This window comes from Gracilinanus agilis, chromosome 1 (genome assembly GCF_016433145.1).
Source record: "Gracilinanus agilis isolate LMUSP501 chromosome 1, AgileGrace, whole genome shotgun sequence".
Classification (NCBI taxonomy): Eukaryota; Metazoa; Chordata; class Mammalia; order Didelphimorphia; family Didelphidae; genus Gracilinanus; species Gracilinanus agilis.
In genome coordinates this window covers 402,207,548-402,232,513 of record NC_058130.1, presented here as the reverse complement: position 1 = coordinate 402,232,513, position 24,966 = coordinate 402,207,548, and the positions used below count along the sequence as shown (strand labels likewise).

General features: G+C 36.2%; 1 protein-coding gene across 1 annotated transcript in view; it reads right to left on the bottom strand.

The window, feature by feature from the left end:
- DYM (dymeclin) overlaps positions 1 to 24,966 on the bottom strand; it is a 600,877-nt gene that overhangs the window by 62,640 nt on the left and 513,271 nt on the right. The window contains exon 17 of the mRNA XM_044664772.1: positions 24,460 to 24,573. Within this exon, the coding sequence (XP_044520707.1) occupies positions 24,460 to 24,573 (114 nt within the window). The remainder of the gene's footprint in view (positions 1 to 24,459; positions 24,574 to 24,966) is intronic.

The window sequence follows — 24,966 nt, the reverse complement described above, 5'->3', positions numbered from 1 at the left end:
TTTAATTGTCACAGTAACATGTGATGTTGTGGAAAGAACATTGGATTTGGAGGCTGAAACCCAAGTTGGAATTCCAGCTCTGCCATTCACTCCCTACCTATGTGATCTTGGGTATCTTTCTGGTCCTTATTTCTGTATTTTGGATTAGATGATCTATGAAGTTCCACTGAGCTCTAAGTTTATGATCTCACAATTAAAGTTATTATACTACTGTGAATGCAGAGAAATGTGGTAGAGTGTCAAAAGGCAAGGCTATGACAGCTCATGTCACCCTTTGTCTCACTGGGTTTTTATTCCTCATATAGAAAAATGTTCCATTTCACTGGGGTTGTTAAGAAAGCATTATGTAACTATAAATTGCAATTATTGTTTTAACTCTAATGGAAACATCACAGAAAACACATGGGGATTTGAGGGAGGAAATTTGAAATTTTGAAATTTTCAGCTCCCTCCATTTTGTCATTTAAGACTGATGAAACTTTTTAGCAAAAAAAAAAGAAAAGAAAAGGATCATGGATTGATTTAAATAGCAATTTAACTAAATATATATGAGATTTCCAAGACTTCTTTGAACTAGGAATACTATAGAAATTCACTATCATACTGGATATTGTAAGACAATATGAAATATTAATGTTATCAATTTTCCTTAGAATGATGAGAAGTAGGGAACTCGAGGGAAGAGGAATATAATTTAACCTGCAGTACTCTCAAACACTGGAATTAGTTATTGAATCAAATTTTCTTTTTAAGTGCAAGATGTAGAATTCTAAAATATTTGTGAGAATTCATGTTATCAATTACTAACAGACACTATACTATGTTTTAGATAGAACACTTTAATTCAAATAATTAAAGTTGATAATCAGATATAAATTAATTGGTCTTTTCTAAATGGGGGTTAGCACTGTTACAAGAACAAGGAAGTTGGAGTCAGAAGGCACTTAATCCTTATTGCCTATGCTACTTTGGGCAAATGATTTAGCCTCTCTGGGCCTTGACCTGCTTAGCAATGAAATGAATAAGCTGGCCTGAATGATCTTTAAGGTCTCATCTCTCGAAATCCTACATTACATTCAACAGACCTTAACTGAATTTAAAATCTTTTCCCCCGACTTGCTCCTCTTCCTAATTTCTTAATTCCTAACATTGTTGATTAGTACAATCATCCCTTCAGGAATCTCAATTCAAAATCTTGTAATCATGTTCAAAACTCCTTCTTTCTTACCTCTCCCATAGCTAACCAGTTGCTAAATTTTGTCTCTTTAATGTCCTTTCCTCCTTTCTACTCCTAGAGTCCTTTCAGGAATTCCTCTTCTTCTGCCCCTTTTTAATTCCAGCCCTCATTACTTTTGATTTAGATAATCATGGTAGACTCCTTATTTCTCCCCTCTTTAAAACATACTTCAAAGTACTAAAAAATTATTTTTTCATATGCAGATTTGCTCATATCCCTTCCCTGTTGGAAATCTTTCAGTGGTTCCTCTCTGAAAAAAAGTTAAACTCCTTGACCAGCCCTTCAGAGAATCACAAACCCTCAAAATAGGAGGGGACTGGAAAGGTCAGCCTTTTCTATCTGTACCTGAACAAAAATCCCCTCAGCAGCAAGTACTCTTGTGCTTCACAACCTGCCTCCAAACTATTTTTTCCAGTTTATTTTATTTTACATGATTCTTCTGCATTCAATATTCTAGTCAAACTGGGCTACTAATTGTTCTTTGATCTTGTCATGCCCTCTGGAGCCTTTGTGAATTTGTGTAGTTTAAACTGTCATGCCTGGAATGGCCTCCTTCCAAATCACCTACTTAAAATCCTTCCCTTTCAAGGGACAGCTCAGATGCCACCTCCTCTATAATGCCTTACTTAATTTTCCAAGATGGATAGGATTATTCTTTGCCCAATCAGTTTCTCATCTCTTTCAAAAGTTTTCCTATACATTTATCATATTCTGTCTTGTTCCAGTTATTTGAGCTGACGTTTTATCTCCTTACTTGTATGTAAATTCTTTGAGGAATTTATGTCTCATCTTTTGTAGACTAGCATCTTATATATAGTAAGTGCTTAGTAAGTTTGTAAAATTGAATTAAAGCTAATTAAGAAGATTGATCCTCACAATCTGGCTCCACAGGATAAAATGAAATATTTCACGAAAAATAAAAGCCTCTATATACATGAGCTAAGACTCGAATACTCTTGCACCAACCTAAGTCCTCAAATCCATATAAATGATGTTAAAATATTATCCAAGTTGGGGACAGGGAATTGTACTAAACTATTCATGAATTTTAATTGTGAACATGTGTTCACAAGTGTTATAAAAATGATATTAGAATTGGTTTTCTCATGCCAAGAGAAAGTGAAGAAGGCCTCCATCACACTGGGTAGACTTCTTGGGGTGAACTTATGGGAGAAGTAGCACAATTTTGCATAGGTTAGGATCTATACCATTGAAGGGCCTCTCATAAATGATTAGATGATATACCCATTTAAGTATCTGAGTACTCACCTATGTTGGGCAGCTAGATGCAATGGATAGAGTGCTGGGCCTGAAGGAAGATTCTTCTTCCCGTGTTCAAATGTGGCCTCAGAACTTTAAAGCTATGTCACCCCAGGCAAGTCAATTAATTCTCTTTGTTTCAGTTCCCTTACCTGTAAAATGAGCTAGAAAAGGAAACGGCAAGCCACTCCAGTATCTCTGCCAAGAAAACCCCTAATGGAGTCACAAAGAGTTGGACATGACTGAAAAATGACTCAATAACAACAATTCACCTATATGATCAGAGGTTTAGTTTGGAGATGAATCTTATGTCTGTATGTGAAAATGAGCTTCCTACTTTGTATTTGTTTCAAGACGATTACACAATCATTTTGAAAAATTAAATGTTTAAGAGGCAGCTAGCCAGGTAGCCAGTCCTGGACTTGGGAGGTCCTGAGTTCAATGGCCTCATACACTTCTTCTCTGTGTGACCCTGGGCAAGTTACTTAATTCCAATTGGCTCGTCCTTACTGCTCTTCTGCCTTAGAAGCTATACTTAACATTGATTCTAAGATGGAAGGTAAAGGTTAAAAAAAACAAACAAACCTCAAAACAAACAAATTAGGGACAGCTGGGTAGCTCAGTGGAGTGAGAGTCAGGCCTAGAGACAGGAGGTCCTAGGTTCAAATCTGACCTCAGCCACTTCCTAGCTGTGTGACCCTGGGCAAGGCACTTGACCCCCATTGCCCACCTTTACCAATCTTCCACCTATGAGACAATACACCGAAGTACAAGGGTTTAAAAAAACAAAAACAAAACAAAAAACAAACAAACAAATTAAATGTTCAAAACACACAAAGCTAAGGGGAAAAAAAAAGATCTTTATTAAAAGTGCTAGATTGGTTTAGGAGGGGGAAAGATAGACGAATTAGTATCTATGATAAATTTCAAACTGAATTACATATCGATGAGAATGGAGTTTGCCAGTAACTCCAAATATGCCTGCTAACTTCTATGTTGAGTGTGTGTGTGTGTGTGTGTGTGTGTGTGTGTTGGTTCTTTTGTCTCCTTTGAACTATAAACTTCACAAAGGCTGGGGGCTGGGAGATTAGGGATTCAAATAGGCATATATGTAGATATGTATGTATAACACTGCCTATTACATGGATGTGTGATAAGTAACATTCCAATTGAACCTCAATTATACAGGACCATAGAGAAATGAATTGTTCTGGATAATTGATTAAAACATTTTTTTTTTGGCTAGTTGAGTCAGAAAATTTTTTATTTTAAACACAAAGTTTTTATTTTCTTTTAATAATTTTAGGCAGGATCTTTTTCAAATGCTATAAACTTTCTTACTTTTTTCAGCATAACATACTAACATTTTCTTCATGGTATAAAGTCAACATTTATAAGCACCTATTTTTATGCTCCTCAGAGCCTATTTAAGTGGGCAGGATTTTGTTTTTCCTTGTTCTAAATGGCTCCAGACTGTTGGATTTTTCTTTTGGAGGTTAGCCTTTTATAGATTAATTTTATTTTCTTTCCTCACTCTTCTTTTTCTCACTATGGGATTATCAACTACCATTCCTTTCTGATGTTAGTGTGCTTTGCTGTAGTTAGCAACTTTTCTGCCTCTTTTAATCTATTTGAAGACGTTAGAAGATCAAGCGTATTAGAATTTATTAGAATTGTGTATAGGGGCAGGTAGGTGGTTTAGTAGGTAGAGAGTCTGGCCTGGATATGGGAGGCCCTGGAGTCAAATGTGACCTTAGACACTTCCTTGCTGTATGACCCTAGGTGGGTCACTTAACTTTAATTGCTTAGCCCTTGCTGCTCTTCTGCTTTGGAACCAGTAGTATCAATTCTAAGACAGAAGATAAGGGTTAAAAAAAACATAAAAAAAGAATAGATATGAACTGAGGGAGAGGCTAAGGGATGTTCTTGAGTAAAGTACATGGGTTTTACTTAGCTGTTTTTGTGACATCTATTTTGGATGTTCAGAGGACTTTTTTTTTGCTCCCTTTCTCACTCTTGGTTGTATCCTGGAATAGTTGAATCCAAATAGATGATATATGATTATACTTGTTATTTACTAAGGAAGGATATTCCTTGGTCTAATATGGAACTATCTGCAGTGCTCTAAACCATTAGGAAATAATTTAATATTCTAAAACTAGATTATTGTTATTGGTTTTGCTAGAGGATATCTTAAAAACTGGTATAAAATGCTGCAATTTGTGGACTTTAAGATGATGGTTATATGAAGCATATTTTCTATGTAATAATTTACTGTTTCCTCACGAATTTAAATCAAGGTGCTTCAAAGCTCCATTTATCAATAATGCACTCCTGGTTTTTACTGTGTATCATGATGCCAGTTAAAATCAGTCACAGCTCTCTTAAAGTTACCCATGAGCAAATTTGAAGAGAAATGGGGGAGGATGTGTTTGGGGAAGATATTTTTTAAGTTGTTCCCTACAAAACAGAAAGGATATTTAAATCTCACCATTTAGCACATGCTGAATAAATGGCAAAAAAAATCTAGCATGCAAATATCTGGCTTTTAAAAATGAGGATTTTTGGGGCAGCTGGGTAGCTCAGTGGATTGAGAGCCAGGCCTAGAGACGGGAGGTCCTAGGTTCAAATCCGGCCTCAGACACTTCCCAGCTGTGTGACCCTGGGCAAGTCACTTGACCCCCATTGCCCACCCTTACCAATCTTCCACCTATAAGTCAATACACAGAAGTTAAGGGTTTAAAAAAAAAATTAAAAAAAAAAAATTAAAAAAAAAAATGAGGATTTTTAGCTACTGCATCTGGTTAAAATGCTGAAATAAATTATTCACAATATTCAAATGTCCAAGAACAATGGGAAAACTGTAAGTAAAGTAGATTAAGAGTCCACACTCTTTTCTAACATAACTCATTGTGTCCTGATGTGTAACATCTTCAGTATTGTATCTGTTGGATTTTCTTCAATGGGGCTGTTAACCCTGACCCAGTATATGGAGGAATATGAGGAAATACATGTAGACAGCTGGCATTGAAGTTTTCAGACTTCATTTTCATGTGTTATGTAGGTCAGACTTGGGAAGCAGGCCACTGGAGATGAAGGCATATCTTTTAGAGCACCTATCAACTATTATTTCTCATGTCTAATAACAGGAAGAATGTAGAGTGCATGGTGTTGATAAAACCTGTATTTACTTAATGGAAATACTCTGTGCAAATAAATGAAAAGAAAAAAGGATAAAGCAGTCGGTTTGAATACTTTCATTAGTGAAATATCTCTCATGACCATTTTTTAAGGACCCTGATTTCATTTCCAGGAATGTGTTCTTTTGCTACAAATACATTAAAAGTGAATGGAAGAAAATGAGAGCACCTCAACAAAAAATAGCTACCTACTTCCATTCATGTAACATTCTGGGATACAATGGAAATCACAGACCCAATTCTCCAAATGCTACTGAAAATCATAAAAGCTTGTCTCCCAGTGATGAATGGTGGGAATGATTCATTTGTCTACCCTTTATGAGACCAGTTTGTCTCTTCAGGGTCCAGACTGAGCAAGGCCACTGGCTGTCACAGGCTAAAGGTTGGTTTTATGATTATAAAGACCTTTTTAGCAAATAGGAAACATGACATTTAAATGGAATTAGTCCTTAGGAACTAAGGAGCCCCAAATGCAAGATCTAAAAAGTTAGAGGAAAAAGAAGAATTTCTTGGAAATAATCAGTCCAAGAAATCCACTCCTAAGTATTTTTAATACTGCTCATCGGACTATCTATATCTCATAATTAATGAAAAGGAGAGAAAGAGTAATAATTGTAAGATTACAAAGGACCCTGTTTACAGCGTCTTGTCAAGAGAAGTAATGAAAATTAAATAAGGCTGTTTCTGGTTGCTACTGCTATCAATTAACACCACCACCACTTCCACACTCCTAATAGGTGCCACATGCAGCCTGGGTTACCTCTGGGCCTGTTAATTCTAAACATAGGAGCTTGCAGCTACAGATTGTACTGAACATAGAGATCTATAACAGAAATGGTCTCCTGTCATATTCTGTTTTACAAAATGAAATGATTCAGTATGTCAGAATATTTTAGATAATTTAGCCCAGTTCCGTTCCTAAAACATATGAACTAGATTATATACTTTGTAATAATTTAACCTTCCCATACCCAAGCATTTTCTGTGTTATTCAACTATATGCTTCTGCTCTTCATTTCTGTTCCTTTTACTTTCAGCATAACTTAAACAATGATCAATGGTATAAATTACAAGGTTATTCTGGCAAAAGGTTGGCTCACTTTGTTGCAAAGGTTTTAGGTTTTTATACAAGTAAAATCAATGGAAACTTTAGTTTAAGAGATAAAGTTCTGTCAGTGAGATTTTTAAAAAATCCTCAAAGTTGTTCTTTAGAAGTAACTCTTCCTCTATTTTCTCACTGCTCAGAACCCTACAAAAAACATGAGGTCTATTGTCAAAGACTTGATGAGACAAGCAACAGTAAAGGGTTAATGTGTCTTTGTTAGTCCTGAATTTAGGAACAAACCATATTTCGTCAGTGAGGTTTGGCAACGTGAGAAATCCTGTAACCAATTTCATTTCCTGATAAATGAATGGTCCACAGGGGAAAGTCAGCCAGCGGGTTTCGGAACTGTCGAGTGCTTAGACATTACTGAAAGACTCCTTGAAGGAGCCAGCCTGTCTCTTGCTTATCACTGCAGAGCCAAATAGCACCATGCAAACAGTGGAACTGCCAGCTTCCATTTACAGTTTTTCCTGAAGCACAACGTGACAGTACTTCACAAACATGTGGTATCCCTTTAAAAAAATGAAACTTCTCTGTACACCCCTTCTATTATATACTTCAACCAGTAGAGCCAGAAACACATGGCTGTTAAAGCTATATTTAGAAAAAAATATCTAACAGTCTTCATCATTTAAACTTAAAACTATAAAAACTTTTTGCCTAGATTTAGGCATATTGGGGTGGGAGGGCTGGAGAATATGTTGTACAAAAATAAATGAGATACCTAGCTAAATCAGAACCAAAGTTGGAATGTCAACTCAATTGGCCAATACTGTTCATGGACATTTCTAAGAGGATTTTTATTTGGTAAATTCAAAATTGAAAAGTGGTGAAAAATTCTGCTTGAAACTTTAATAGACTAATTCATTGGTGAGATAATTTTACCACTCTCGGATAATCTGTGAACTCCACATCTGCTGGCTAAAGAAAATGATGAGGAACTTTACATTTATGTGAGGTGAACATATCAGGTCTTCACAACAGTCCTCAATTTGCTTTTCCATGAAGAATTTATGGATAGTTTTTCTGTAGTTTTCTTTTATGATTAAATATCTTTTCTAGCCCATCTTTCCCATTTATTCAGATTTCAAATCTTTTTTTTTTTTTTGGACAAAAATCAGCAAAAATTTAAGACTTAAAATGCAGTTTGTTAAAAAAGAAAACAAGGTCAAAACACACAAAAAGTCACATGACCCCTCAAGGGAAGGAAAAAGGGGGAAAATAATTTTGAATAATAGCTCTAGGCTCTTCATTATTTAAAAAAAAACCCTGAAACCAGTGAGCTTTTCAAGTGGCTTGCAGGCTTAGATTAGCAGGGCAGGAATCTGTAGCTGATTAGCTACACTCTTACAAACAGATGTCACAGCAGCAGTGAGAAAAATACTGCAGGTTCGAGGGTTTATAGGGAAGGAGAGCATGAATTTCATCCACCAAAAATAATGTTTAAAAGAAAGAAAGGGAGGCAAATCAGTGAACCATCATTTGACCAAGAACCTGAATTCATTTTCTTTTCTCCTATGGTTTTGGGATTATAAAACAAATTCTTTCTTTCACCTCAATTCTGTAATTCTTTGCTTATGGTAAATGAATGTTTTGTTCCCAGGCCTAGACTGGGAAGATATCTGTGAGTGTGTGACTGTGAGAGTGTTTGTGTGTGTGTTGCGGGGGTGGTAAGAGGAGGAGATGATTAGAATGAAGTTTGCCTCACTGAAGTAAATAATTTGGCAAACACAAAGAAAGCATGCACAAGGGAGAAGGACTTGTCTAGATTATTTTAAAATCATCTTAATTATGGTTGTGGCAAGACACATGAACCCTTCCCCCAAAAAGAGGTGGCTGCTTTGGCACAAGGGCTCATCTGCTGTTTCTATCTCATAAGAAAGGAGTGAAAAATAGGTCTGTGGGTATCAGTTTTATTAACTATAATGTATTTTAATCATCCATAATATATAACCCATATGCAGTCTTTTTAATTCAGAAAATTTTCAAGAGATAGGAAAATTGCAAGTTTAAATAGAAAAACCAAGGATCATTACCCATGACAAGAGAAACAATATACTACTGATATAAATCAATCTTGTTCATTCAGTAAAAACTGGGTTATTTAAAGGATCATCTTCATTGCTTTGTAGCACACATGACTAAATATAAATGATAACCAAGATAAATAGCCAAAATAAAATCTGTGGCCCTTTATTAATCTTAAGAGTTATGTAAATATCCTGCAAAGTGGGGCAGCTGGGTAGCTCAGTGGATTGAAAGCCAGGGCAGAGAAGGGAGGTCCTGGGTTCAAATATGGCCTCAGACACTTCCCAGCTATGTGACCCTGGGCAAGTCACTTGACCCCCATTGCCTAGCCTTACCACTCTTCTGCCTTAGAGCCAATACACAGTATTGGCTCTAAGTCAGAAGGTAAGGGTTAAAAAAAAAAATATCCTGCAAAGCACAAGAATCTCATATATAACAGTGGTTCCCAAAGTGGGCACTACCGCCCCCTGGTGGGTGCTGCAGCAATCTAGAGAGACGGTGATGGCCACAGGTGCATTTATCTTTCCTATTAATTGCTATTAAAATTTAAAAAAATTAATTTCCCGGGGGCTAAGTAATAAGTAATATTTTTTTCTGGAAAGGGGGTGGTTTGGCTTACCACCTATATAATCACCTTCAACACAAGTACAAATTTTCTCCTGTTTCTCCTGAGCACTGGTCTTTTTTAGTGAACTCCCTAGGGCCTTTGTATGGGAGTGAGGAGGGGGAAAGAAGAGTGCAAAGAGAGGTGCTTTAAAGTGATTATTTAAGGTGCCTGTGGAAAAGGACTGACGTGACTGGACTCAGAGAGCTCTGATAAGAGATGCCGTTTTGTCTGTGAGGGGAGGAGGCCAATGTAAACGAGACAGGATTTCCCTTTGATGCAAACCAACTAAAATTCCAGGCAACTACAGGCCAGGTTTGAGCATTAGTCTCCTCCCTTATAGAGATGGTGAGAGAACAGAGGGTTTAAAAAAATTATAACTGGACAATGGATTAGGACTCATGATCCTAAGGAGCTGGACCATTAGAAACTGGAGCTATTTCTAGAGAGGAGGAACCAGGGAAATTCCCTCTTTAAGTATGCTTTTCCCTGGCTCCAGAGAGGCTCTTTAATCACTCAGCCAAATTCTTGTTGATCAATGTGAGTCACAACACTTCCCCTGGCAAGGGTGAATCACGTTGCTCTCACAGGACAAGAGTACTGCTAGCTTGGCATAAGGCATACGGGGCCCAAATATTGCTTTTCCCCTCACCTCAATCCCTTTGTACCTTTGTAGAAACTTTCACCAGAGAAGGCAAATATACTTAACTCCCCAAAACATATCTCAACTTTCCTTCTGAAAAAATGAAGGTATAGAAAGATTTTCTTAAGGTTAAACAGTGAGTTAACAGGAGAGTCAAAAAAGAAAATATTTCTTGAGCCTAACCACTGGAAATTGGCTCTCACAGCAATGGTTATGATGAGCTAGATAATTTGCATGCAATTTCATCCTCATACTGAGGGAAACAGTGCTATGAAATGCAGGAATTTCTACAATGTAGTAAATGTAAACTCTTTACTACTGTGAATCTTGGAATCAAGGAAGAGCAATCTAAGTTTTGAGGTGGGGGTGGTGGGAAGGGTTGAGAGCCTGTTTACTTTCTTCCATAAAGAAAAACTTTTATGAAGTGCTCTTTCCAGTTGAAGACATAATTATTATTTTCTGCTGGAAAACATTCTGGCGAGTTTACAGTAAGAATATGATATTACATGGGAAGAGTTTAAACTTCAGACACTCCCGAGCTTGCTAACGCATATTTTCCTCTGTTAGTGTTATAGTAATGTTTAGACTCTGTTTTGATAGGGAGGTGTCAGAAAAGCATTAGTATATTTTCAACTTCATGCCAGGAAGATATATAAAAAGAAAAGTGCTTTTTTCCCTTTCACTGTTAGATACCACTGTGAATTCCCCCCAATTCTCTTTATGTCTCTCTCTCCTCTCTACATAAAATATGTCTGAAGAAAACTCTTAAAATATGTTCCATTAAAAATCCTATTTTAATTCTACAAGTAAATGGTGACTATATTATAAAAGCAAAGCCAATGCTGTTTAGATTATTGAGACTACAGTTTAGTTTAGGAGTTTTGGGAAGCTATTTTAGTTTTTCATGTACAGAACTGCCTTCTGAGAATGGAATGTAATAACGACACAAACTTTTTGATACTCATATCCTGAAAATACCCGATGAAAAGTGAATTGTACATCCCACTTTTAAAAGATCCTTGAAGGCAATTCATAAATGTGGTATCAGTTACAACACTAATTCTCTTTGGGAGCTGTACAGAGAGGTTGTGGATGCCACAGGATATATACCACTGCTCTTAGACTGGGCTGGCTTTTGAGAAGAGATAAATAGGCTAAAATGAAAAGAACAAGGTTTTGGTTCCACCACCTAAAGAAGCTCAATTACTGGGGAAGAAAGAAGGAAGTGAGTTGATTGGGTATGAATGATGTGGCCCTCAATTTCTGGTTCACAAAATATTATTAGAGTGTTTGAGAGGAGACATAGAAGAATGCTCTTAATTCCTTTCTACAAACTTGGCTTGTATATTTCCTTTTTTCAAAACACTTCATTCTTTAAATTATGTATATGCAAACTGGCTTTTCAGACAGTGAAAATTACTTTCTGTACAACTAGGAAGCCTCACAAATGTAAGCTTCATTCTCTGTAATCCCTCTCCTTACCACTTCAATTTCTGAATTAAATTTGAGGGCACTTTTTAGGTACAAATAGCCAAAGGGATTTTAAGAACAAATACTATTTCCTCCCTTCCTCTTTATTCTACAAATAACTAGTGAATAGCAAAAGGCCATGGGATTTGGTGTCAGAGGATTTGGGTTCCCTGTGCTACATGATATTTGTATGACATTACCTAAGTCCTATAACTTTTCTATGGACCATTCTTTTCTCTCCGGTAAAATGAAGGGGTTGTATTTTTAGATAATCTCTGAGGTCCTTTCCAATTTAGGGAATAAAAAGTTGAGCAAGTTCCCTCAAGAAGTTTAAAATCAAGTAGGGAAGCATGTGATACATATCGTAAGAAATATGAAGAAATGGTTTTGGGAGTTCAGAGAGAATTGAGTTTATTTTTGCCTGGGGGATGAGAAGATGCTTCAATGAGGAAGTGACATTTGACATGTAAGCTATGTTGCAAAGGAAGGGTAGATTTTCAACAGAAGTTAGGGCCAGGCAAAGGCCCAGCCAGTAGTCTAAGAGCAGACAGTAGCATTAGGAAAGGCATGGAGATGAGGCAGTAGATGGAAAGTTGAACAATCTCTAAGGGATTCAGTGAAGGGTATGAATAAGGGAGAAGTGGAAGAAAAGGCATAGTCAGTGTTATTCAGAAAAGGTTGAAGAAAATATAATATGCTCTGGCTTAGAATGTGGAGACAGATTTCAAGTCATTATTCTTGTGAACTTAGGCCACCATAGCAACTTGATTTACTTCTCTAAATAAAGGAGTTAAACATTGTCCCCTTCCTGGCCTGGAGGAAGAGGAAGATAGAGAAAGTCCTGGAATTACTGGACTTGTAACATGAGCCAATCAGAATCACAATAAAAAAGGTACTGGTTCAGAAACAATGAGTATGATAGTGTTTTTTAAAAATTAATTTTTAATATAGCAGGGATGTTAACCAATAGCATCTGTGGAAAATACATTTGGCAAGTCAATTTGTGACACCAATAATTATTGCCTAATTTGCTTTATAAGCTTGAGTCTTTATATATATTCATATAATTATTTATTCTTTTTTATTTTTCAGTTATACATAGAAACAATTTTTGACATTTTTTTTGACATTTTAGAATTCAATTTTTCTTCCTCCTTAACCTGCCTCTCTTCCCCAAGGTGATGAATAGTTTATTAGTTATATCCTTAGTGATAAATATTTCTGTAGTGTTCATGTTGTGCTAGAAGTCACATATCACATCCTTTGTATATATTTAAAAGCAATGCACAATGATTAAAAATATAACTGATATTACATTATCCAAGAAAATTCCCTGAAACATATATTTAAATTATTTTGAGTTGGATTAGGTTAAAGAACTAGTAATTATTTTTAGGTTTTCAAAACAGACTAGGTTTCTCTGAATTTTAGCATATTAAATGATATAGTAGCCATAGATTCCTTTCATTTTCCTTAAAAGCATTCAGTCTTTAGGAATGCTGTATAGTACCTGTATAGTTCCCTTTGACAGGAAAAAGGAAATTATGTTAATTAATTATCTCAAACTCACTTCCAGGTATCAACAGTATTTATACTGTCTGTTTGTAAAGCTAGGCTATGCTTTTAGGGATTCGGATCTTAAAAAACCAACAAATTTGGTGCCAAGAAACTTGTAACTGACAGAGCCGGATGCTTAAGGGCATCTTTGGTATGATTATTCATTCCACATTTTCCCAGTTGCCCCAGAAATGAAACCTGGTACAAAGAAAGCAGTCATGTACACATTTTCCCTCTGTGAGCTCATTTTTATATATTCCCCCCAAAGACCAGTTTTGCTGCATGTAAAGAGCACATCTGTATTTTAGGTACCAGACTTGAGTCTCCTTCAAAGTTTGACATGCTCTGGTAAGTTTCTGGAAGCTTTTGGGAAGTGTGCTTGGTTAAGAACACCCCCATCCAAACCCGCAGGAGGTGGGAACTTTGTGGGGGTAGATGGCCTCGAAGGTCCCTTTCACTTCTAAATCTTTTACCATAGGATGCTAAAAACATTCCTTACCCTGAACAAAATATCCAGCTCCAATGCGGAGGCCTCCTAATTCACAGTGGATATCAACAGAGAAAATTAGAGATTAGTGTCATATGTCTAAATCTGAAGTAACCATCATTTTCTAGATCTGAAGAAACTGTCATCATGTTTTAGAAAGGAAAATTCTAACTTCTGCTGCTCTGGGGAGCTAGGATTAAAGTGTGGGGGGGTAGGTTTCTTTCTCTCTGTCTCTGTCTCTGTCTGTCTCTGTCTGTCTGTCTGTCTGTCTGTCTGTCTGTCTGTCTGTCTCTCTCGCTCGCTCTCAATTTCTTCTCAGATTTGTGCCCAGGGGTTAAAGACTTGGGCTGAGAATTACTTTATTACTTAGGTAAATAGAAAGATTATCCCATTTTGTCAAAAAATAAAATAGAACAGTATCTTCTCTATTTACAAATGTGTTAAACTAAAACTTCCAAAAAATTTTAACCTATCAGAAATACAAAGTAAGAAGTTTGATTAGTTTTTCCTTTATTTTTTTCAGATGAAAGAAAATCTATTTATAGATTGCTAAAAAAATAAGAATGTATACTGTCAGGCATAATGAATGAATATGACATTCAAACTAAATGTACTAGAGGTTAGACATCTCAAATATATGTATTTATCAATGCTTCTTTTTTTCTAAACTCATACCTTCTTTCCAAGGCAAAAAAGAGAGGTAAAGGCTAGGCAAAGAGAATTAAGTGACTTGCCCAGGATCACACAGTTAGGACATACTTGAGGCCAAATTTGAACCCAGGCCCTCTTTTTTCTAGATCTGGTCTCAAACCACTGAGCCCCCTAACTGTCCCCTCCCCCGTTACTGTATATTTAGCAGAACTTCAAAGGATTTGCACAAAGTAAGGCTCAATAACCTCTCAAAAGAAACAAACCATGCACAATACAGAATTAGATTTGGTTGTTCAATACTTCAAATATCAATTTAAAACCTCTTGTAGTGGATCTATCTGATCTAAATTTCAGAAATTTCAGTCACCTTCATTTCAATTCTTCCACAGTCATATTCTAATGTCTCATTTTAGTATGAAGGTAAGCCTGAATGCTCAAAAGGTATGCCAGTGAAATATATGCTCTGGCAGGTTCTACCATGCTGGAAAGGTTTGTAATATTGTTTCAATAACATACTGAGTCTTTCCAAGCTCAAGCCTAGCTAGGTACAAAGCACAGAGAGACTCACCACCAGTAGGGGAACTCTTGGCTCTCTGATGATGGTAACATATAAAAGAAAGGAAAATACAAAATTGATTTTTATTTTATGGGTCTCCTTCCAATTTTTTAATGATGGTAGCAGAACTATGGAAAAAGGTGCAGAGAAAACTAAAAATCACTATTTTAATCCAGTTGGCAAACAATGCAGCTGTTGGCATTCTAAGCATGAAGTCCTTATTTAATGATCAGTGAGTGGACATACTATTAAAGGAAATGAATCTTAGCAATATTAACATTGTTGCTATAATGCAAGCCAAAAGATAAAAGGAAGTTGATAAATATAAGGTTTTATCAGCTTCTCTTGGCGAGGCAAATAAAAAAAGTTGAAGATTTTTTATTGCAAAAAAGCCCGTCATTTAATAGGATATTTGGTTATCTGAAAAAACATCTTGATTAGATTAAATCTACCCATAGTCAACTTCTGATGATGGGGGCTTGGTGTGGGGTTTGAGGTGTCAATTCTTAAAATGTCTAAAGGAGAGGGAAATACCAAAAGTATAAAAAATTTAGGACCTTATTATTGCCAAAATAAGGCATCTAAGAAAATATCATTAACTACAGAACCAAATGTTTATTTCCCACTGTACACAACATTTTTGTGAGAATAATTTAAATCCATTAAGAGTATCCTTGCTGAGGGCATTAGAATAGAGTAGGCCATTTTAAAATTTATTTATTCATTAAAACTCTCACCTTCTGTCCTAATATCAATTCTAAGACATAATAGTGATAAGGGCTAGGCAATCAGGATTAAGCGACCTGCCCAGGGTCATACAGCTAGAAAGTGTCTGAGGTCAAATTTGAACCTAGGACCTCACAACTCCAACCATGGAGCTCTATCCACTGTGCTACCTAGCTGCTCCTTTAGGTCAGCTTTTGCAAGCAGTATCTCATAATTACCACCAAAGAATTGACTGTAGTTATTGGTTTTTTTTTACTATTAAAAAACCACTTATTTAGTAGTGCAAAAGATAGTCTTAAGGGCTCTCCTTCAACAATTTTTTTATATAAAAATTATATAAGATTCCTTGAAAGAGATAGTAACAGATAACTTTGTTAAATTATTCTCTGATTATTTACACATTGGGATATAAAATATATTTGTCAAAGTTGTTTGCCAGTCATTAAGGAAGTCTTCCATAGAACATAAGCCCCAAAGTATTCTCTATTGATGGTAAGTTCCTCTAGGTTCTCCTTTGCATAGATATTAATTAATTGCTAGAATGGTACAGAACCTGGAGGAACTTACCATCTATTGAGAATACTTTGGGGCTTATGTTCTATAGTAGACTTTTCAAAATGAGACCCATGATCACTCAAAAGAACCTGAACTAACTATGCACACAGGAATAATTAAGTAGGTGAAGAATGTCTGTTATCCAGATTATGACATACAGTTGTATGATCAGTGAGTTAGGTCCAGAATTGAACAAAAGGTGGGCTGGATAATTTTTGGAAAAATGCTAAATTCTTTAACAACAAGATTTCCCATAAAACAATCTCTCTCTCTCTGTCTCTCTCTCTCTCTCTCTCTCTCTCTCTCTCTCTCTCTCTCTCTCTCTCTCTCTCAACATTGATAATCTTCTGGTGATATATAGTTGTAAGTCTTATATGATCTATGAAGAATAGGAATTAAGGCACACCCACGGGGAATGAAGAGACATATGGTAAATATGAGCAGGCTGTATAACAAATAGTGAATTAAGAAAAAGTGGCATTAAGGAATTTCATTAAATAAATATGACTAGAAAAAGAGATGAACTCATCACTTTACAAAAGTGAGGGATAATCAATAGGATTTCAGGGTTACCAGTTCAATGTCAAGAGAATGAACAGAATGAACAGAAGATCCCAAGTATGATTTGGGGCACCCTTTGAGTTAAACTAATTAAAACTTAAACCAGTATAGATGGGATAAGAAATAGTAAGAATTCTTTAGCTTTACAAAACATTGACCTAATTAATATTTTTTAGGGCAGACAAAATAGAAGAACAAAAATTATATTTAAGATATGAAAGAAAAGTTGAGAGATTATTCTCACATATGGTGTGAGAATATGTGTGAACTAATCTGTACAAAAGTACTCCATTCCTTCTATTCTTTTTCTTTCTCTCCTTTGCCCTCTCTTTGTTTCTGCAATATCTTATTGAGGGTGTATGAAATATATATATATATATATATACAGTAGGGGATATATAATCAATAACTACTTGATCTTATAGAGAAAAGGAGGTTTATGATATAAAACCTAAGTCAAACTTGGGAAGTGCATCAAATGAACTTGTAACATCTTAAAATATAACAAAATTTATTAATCATGCTATCAATTTGCCTAATTCATAAAAAAACAAATGTTGACATTCTCTTACATGTCATACTTAGGTGGTTAAGTACTTGAAAGTTGGTGGTCTAGGAAGAGAAATATCATTAGAAAATTTTTCTTTGTAGGAGAACAAATCATATTTTGCTTTGCCTTAATGATGATGGAATGTTTGAAGGTGTGCTGGAAAATGAATAAACCTCAGGGAAATTGTTAACAGTTTAGCAGTGCCAGTTCATGTGGGAATGCTAATTTTACTTATTCAAAAGAGTTACAGAAATAGTGACTATTATACAGAACCATATTATAGAAATGCCTATTATATATTACAACAGAGTGGGCTGAGCATACAACCTTAACTGAGTATCCCTTGAACCTCTAATAAATTTAAGTACAAGACAGGACAAAATTCTGAATTAATGCTATACAAATGCATGATGAACATGCCAACTGTCTGATAGCTGTATTATCCTATTACTTAATTAATCCATCAACAGATATTCATTATGTACCTGCTATGTTCCAGGCACTGTTCAAGATGCTGGGAATACTAATACAAAGAATGAAGCGATCCTTAATGCATAAGGAGCTTACATTTTAATGGGAAAGATAACAAGTATATATAAACATATTTAGCACTAATACAAAGTAAACAAATACAAAGTTTTGCAAAGTGGTTGACTATGGAGTAGTTTGGAAGGTAGATCCTGAGCAATTGGGGGAGTTAGGAAAGGCTTCATATAAAAGAGTTACTTAAGCGGCACTTAAAGGGACTGAGATGTTATATGAGGAGGAGAAAAGGAATGAGGGACAAAGCCATGGGGATGGGAGATGGGGTGTTTGAGGAGTAGCAGAAAGCTATTTGGTTGGAACAATAAGTATAGAAGGGGAAGTAATGTCCAATTAAGCTGGAAACATAGGTTGGGGCTAAATTATTATGAAGGTCTCTAAGCAGGGGAGTTTGTTTTATCACGGGGGCAATAAAAAGTCACAAGAGTTAGTTGAGTAGTAGTCATACGGTCCCATCTGCCCTGAAGGAATATGACTTTGCCTGCAGTGCTCAGGACTGGCTGGAGTGGGGAGACCAATCAGGCGACTGGTGTGATGTTCCAGGAAAGAGATGTTAAGGGCCTGAACTGGTGGCAGTTATGGAAATGGGGAGAAGGGACTGAATGGGAAAAATGTTGTGAAGGTGGAAATGGCAAAATTTGGCAAATGATTGGATACATGGGGTGAGGGAGAGTGAGGAGTCAAGTTTAATTCTGAGTTTATGAAACTGAAAGCCTGAGAGGCTGCTGGAGCCCTCCACAGGATCAGGAAAGTTTGGAAGAGGCTCAGAGGGAAAGACAGATGTCTGTTTGGGATATGTTGAGTTTAAGATGCCTCCTGGACATCCAGTTTGAAATGTCCAGTAGACAACTGGTGGTGGGAGACTCAAGTTCTGAGGCTGGGTTTAAGGACCTGCACAGATATAATTGTTTAAATCTATGAGAGCTGAATAAAAAAGGGCTTAATCCAAATTCCTTTTTCCCTCTTTTGTCAATATTTTAAAAATTAATTTCTTTTGTTTTTAGATAACTTTTATTTCTAAATATTATATTCCTTTTCCTGTCATATCCAAGAAGCCTCTCAGAGTAAGAAAGAGTTGAAAAGAAAGGGGGAAATGCTACTTTAATAACCAATATATAAAGGCCCTGGATTGTATACGTGACATACACCTAGAGTCCTGCCCCTCTGAAAAGGGAGGAAGGTGAATTCTCAACTCTTCTAGCCCTGTTCAGTTTTATTTTATTATTCTTTCCCTTTACAATGCCAGTCACTGTGCATATGGTTGTCTAGTTCTGCTTTCTTCTCTCTGTATCAGTTTATAGGTCTTTCTTTGTTTCTCTGAATTATTTTTTTCTTTCTTTTAAAAAATTAAAATTTTTCTATTATAGACTTAATCATTAACAAAAATACAAATATTCTGACAGAAAAGGTGATGTATGTGAAATTGTCAATTTTTGTGATGTAGTTTTTTAAGTATATGTTAAATTTAAGAAAGCAGTATCAAAAATCCTTCTTTGAACCTTATGATTTTCTTCTGTGTTTTATTTTATTTAAAAATTTTATTTAAAATTTTTTTAATTCTTACCTTTCTTCTTAGAATTAATACTGTGTATTGGTTCCAAGGCAGAAGAATGGTAAGGGCTAGGAAATGGGGGTTAAGTGATTTGTCCAGGGTCATACAGCTAGGAAGTGTCTGAGGCCAGATTTAAATCCAGGTCCTCTCATCATTAGGCTTGGCTCTCAATCTACTGAGTCACTTAGCTGCCCTTCTCTTTTGTGTATTTTAAATGTTTTATTAATGTTTTTTTTTCTTTTTCTTTTGCATCTTCATCACTAGTTACTAACTCACCTTGGCTACTGTTCCTCATCCTTCTTTTCCTCTTCCACTTAACTAAGTTCTAGCTGTTTTCCTGAACCCTTGGACACCTTTTTTCCCCCTCTAAATTCTTATACTACTGTACTTTTATCTCACTTGTATCACTCATTTGGCATTCATCTCAAGTTGTCTTTTATTGTTAGTTTGTTTTAAAAAAACCAACCCTTACCTTCCATCTTCAAATTAATAGAATGTATTGGTTCCAAGGTAGAAGAGTGATAAGAGCTAGGCAATGGGGGTTAAGTGACTTGCTCAGGGTCACACAGCTAAGAAGTGTCTGAAGCCAGATCTGAAACCAGGACCTCCTGTCTATAGACCTGGCTCTCTATCCACCAAGCCACTCAGTTGCCCCCATATAGTTAGTTTTTAAAGAGTAAAGGATTTGTCTCCCCAACTAGACAACAAGCTTCTGGATGGTAGTGTAGGTAGTTTATACCTGGCATTTCCAGTATGTGCCTGACAGGGTGCTATGAAAAGAACAGATACTCAATGATATTTGTTCGTTTTTTTCATTAGGAAAATAGCTTATAACTAAATTTAACAGATGACTCACATAGGCTCATAGAACTTAGGACTAGAAGATAGTCTGGTAGTTTTCAATGTTTTGATCTCAGAACCCTTTAACACTCTTAAAAATTATTGGAGAACCCCCAAAGAACTTTCTTTGTATGTATGGATTATAGCTTTCAATACTTACCACATTAAAAATGAAAACATCTTAATATTATTTTGAAAAGAGATCTGACCTTTAGGACTCCATAAAAGGGTCTCCCACACTTTAGGAACCACAGATCTAATTCAACTGTTTCATTTTGTAGATAAGGAATCTGATGAAGGAAGAGCAGATAGACTTTGATGTGAAGGGTTTGGGGAAGCAAGGAGAGGTGGAAGTAGTTGAGACTAAAGGGCAATGAACTGTGGTGAACAGACAAAAGGGAAAAAGGTGGAAGAGCCCAAATCCTATCATCATTCACTAAGGTACTTAGGCTACAAGTAAGCAACTGATGCTAAAAGAAACATTGGTTTGACATAGAGATGAACTCATCTTAAAACACTGGAATTATGAGGTAGGCAGGTTTAAAATTTTCCCCTTCCATTCTGATGTAGTACAACCATGAGTGGCAAATTATTGAAGGATGAAGACTGGAAAGAGTAAATTCATATTTCAGATGAGGGAGAATAAAAGATGTTAGACATATAATAACTAACAATGGTAACAAATAGTTGACAATGGTACTAGGAAATAAGATCAGATGGACAATGACATGAAGGTTTAAGAAGAGAGATTTCTCCCTCCCCCCAAAAAAGTGATAAAGAAATTTTGAGAAACAATAACAATATGAAATCTTAAAAAATGCTTTAAATTTAGGTAACTTTTGTGATTGTTTAGTAGAATTAAACTGAAAGGTTCTCTTAGGTGTACATAAAACATGCATTTGGAAAAATTATTTTGCATGAAATTGGCTACTGATTTTTTCTGAAAATGACTAGTGTAATTTGATTTCTGAACTGAAATAATTTATTTCAGGTAATTAGTTATTTTCCTATTTAATGAAAAAGGAATTATTCTCTTAGCTACTTGCCCTTGAAAATGAGGAATTTATTCCCAGACACCAGAGTGTCACATTTTCTCACATTCCTAATCGTCAAACTAAACAGATAATTCAGTAAAGGAAGAAAGTGGAAGATTGTGAACTTTATTAAAAAGGGATGAGGATGGTAGTTAACAGAAGAATTAATGAATACTGGAGATCAATTTTCCCCTATCATAGTGATCTTTAAATTGCTGTTAATAAGCATAACAGGAGCCTAAATTATGCACTCCTTGTCTATAATGAAAACAAAATCTTTGAGCTGCAGCTTCTACGTCAGTACCAGGAAGGCCCATTAGCTTCATGTGTTTCCTTCCACAGACTAAAGGAGAAATAAGCAACTTATGATTTCGGTGCCTGTTCTTTATGTCTCTGTTTATGTAGGAGAGTCTGAAAAAACTACCTAGATCTGTCTGTCCTGGCCTTTACAATCTAGCAGTAAGAGGAAAATGTTTAAAATGATATTAATTCTATTTATTCTGAACAACCAAGTTGTTTATCTATATAGATGGACTTATCCAAAGAGTATATATTACTACACAGGAAATTATATAAATATTTTAGAGGGCTGTGTCAAATAATATTTGATTGAAAAATATTTTATTTGGTTGAAAGTCAATTACTATGACAGGGTCCTCCAAATCTTTTTGTTTATTTGCTTCAAGTTGGAAGAATGATTCTTCCAAGAATGTGGCTTCTAATTCTCCAATCCAAATGGCATTTGAAAAGTTCTGGCAAAGCTACTTTCAGCTCCCAACAGTACACCAATTTCTCATTTGTAAGGGGCAAGGATAATTCTCCTGAAACCCAAATTGGAAATAACAGAATGGAAATAACTTTGAGATGTTCCATTTTTAACTTATATTCTAAGAAACAATAAATCAAAAAGCCATACTACATTCCAAACTTTCAAATGTAGCTTATTAAACAAGCATTTCCATTTTGAAATTACTTCTCTTTTATGTTAATCTCACATACAAAGTTGCTACAATATACTCTATAATCTTTTTACTGACGTTTTAGTTATTTATAAAAAAGACATGGGTATTGACATGTTGGAATATTAACAGCAACATGGAATAGTGGGAAAAACACTGGGCTTGGCACAACAGAGACCTAGATTCAAATCCCATCGCCAATATTAGAATTGGAAGAGAACTTAGAGGTCTGTTTACACTCTTCATTTTTATAGACCCAGAAAAGTGAAATGTCACAATCGCAGCACAGTTGGTAGATGATGTAGCAAGTATAGAGCTCAAGTTTTCGGAATCAAAATTTGGTTACAGCATGCTTTCATTCATATTCTGTGCTGTGTTAAGTCTAGGGGAGACTGAGGAAAGACTAGACAGTGAGGAGTGCTCAGAGAGAGTAGTATAGTGAAAACCCAGGAAGAAAAGTTATTCTCCCAGTTCTACCTGTGATTCTTGGGACTTCTCAACATCTTTGTCCACATCTCTGTTCTAAGCTTGGATATACTTTTTCTGTTCCTCTGGTCCTCTCTGATTTGTGAGTCCCTGGTTAGGACCACCATTTTGTGGAGTGCCCAGGCCACATGAGCTCACTTTTTTCTTGGTTCTGCTCCCTATTCCTGATTCTATGGGTTTCCTCCCTAGCAGCATTGTACTACACGAGTACCCTTCTCCTCTACCTCTTCTAGCTCCTCTTTATATATTTTCTCCCAATAAAATGTGAGCATATTGAGGGGGAGAGACTATTATTTTTGCTTATATTTGTATTTTTAGCTCTTAATATAATACCTGGCACATAATAAATGTTTAATAAAAGCTCTATCTTTGTCTGTCTATCTATCTATCTATCTATCTATCTATCTATCTATCTATCTATCTATCTATCTATCTATCTATCTATCTATCTGAAAGGGATAGTTAAAAGTGCCCAGTGTTGAAGAGAGGTCATTAAGGATGAAGAATGAGAAAGGTCACCGGATTTGGCAATTGAATGAACTTAAGTAAATTTAGGATGAATAATTTCTTTTGGTAAGGGGTGAGATCAGAAATTGTCCTCAAGAGACCGAGAAGTGAGAGAAAGGAGAGGAAATAGAGGCAAAGAATAGTGAATTTTCTAGTAATATTCTGGAAAGAGAAGAGAGAATATAGAGTGATATCTCAAGGGAACAGTAAGGTAAAGTGCACATTTTTAAAAGATGAAGAAATTTTGGCTATGATTGCAAATGGCAAGAAAGAAGTCAGTAGATGGCAAGAAACAAAGAATGAATGTGAGAGCAAGCTAAAGGAAGAGACACGTAGGGATGAGATCAATGGGAATAAATAGAGGGGAACAAAGGAGAAAAGAAAAGGGGAGGGTATTAAGGGGTTCTGAATAAAGAACACAGGAAAAGAGGGAGCTCATAGTAAATTGTTGTTTCCTTAGAAAGTATATAGCAAAGGAGAGAAAAAGGGTGGCATGAGAGTCTGGGAGAAAGAAGAAAAAGTTTGAAATAGTAGCTGGGAGGGAGTGTGGGAAGTGTAAAAGTATTACCTTGTGGCAGTAACTAGTTGGATTAACTGATATACATTTGTAATGAACCCAGTCAGCACAACTGTCTGACTTCCTCTAGTGGCATCAGGCAGCTTGTAAGAATGGAAATGATGAGGGTCATCTATGGGGGCAAGCCAACTGAATGTAAAGGACAGATCGCATAACACTGAATTGGGTCAAGAATGGAGGAGTAAAGTGAAGGCAGAATGAAGGTGAAGATATAGGGGAACAAAAAGGAGGGATGGAAAAACTCAGAATTGATATTATATATTGGTTCCAAGGCAGAAGGGTAAAGGCTAGGCAAGTGGGATTAAATGACTTGCCCAGGGTCACACTGTTAGGAAGTGTCTGATGCTAGATTTGAACCCAGGACCTAGCTGCTCCCAGGATTATGCATTTTCATCGACTTTCTGGAATTCTGTCTTTCCACCTCTAGCTCCTGGTTTCTTGGAAGGCTTAGAACAAATCCCACCTTCTGCAAAAAGTCCTTCTCTCTCCTCCAAGCTCTCCCTCTCTGCCATTCCTCTGGGATAACCTCCTATTTATACTTCCTTGTATGCACATAGTTTTGTGCCTGCTTTCTTCCCTGTTAGACTGTGAGCTCCTTGAGGACAGGGACCGCTTTTGCCTTTCTCCGTAGGTATCCTCAGCACAGAGCACAGTGCCTAGCCCAAAATAAATACCTGCTGACTGAGAGCCTGACAACTGCTCAATCACAAACATTGGCATAAATTGATCTGAACCATGCTCTCACCACCTTTTCACTTTGAAAGCCCTTACCCTCAGCCTGTCTTTGGGCAGTGCAACAGCTCCTTGTTTGATGATTTCCAGGACTCTTTCCACTGACAGCTCGGCTCCAGCCTGTTGCAACCGTGAGCTAAAGAAAGTGATCACCTGGAACAGAGAACAATATTGTTTAAACAAGCTGATTGGGAAACATCACTTCAGCAAACAGCCTCATTTCTGAGGGAAGGTGATCTTTGGCTCATAACCCTAAAAGTACAGCTCTTTGCCTACAGGCCTAATGGCTGCATCCTTGCGGTTTCCCCATTAGTCCAATAATCGATCAATCAACATTTATTAACATTATTATGTCTCTGGTTTCTTCCCTTCTTTCTGTCCTCACTTGTTTGGTTTTCTTCATTTCACTTCCCCCAGAAGATTAAAAAAGAAGCTAATAGACAAATGAGTCAGTTTAGTGCTTTAATAGTAATGCCAAGAAAAGAAGCATTCAAACCTAATAGCTCCAATTATGTTTTCAGAACTTTCTCTGAATTTCATTTTATT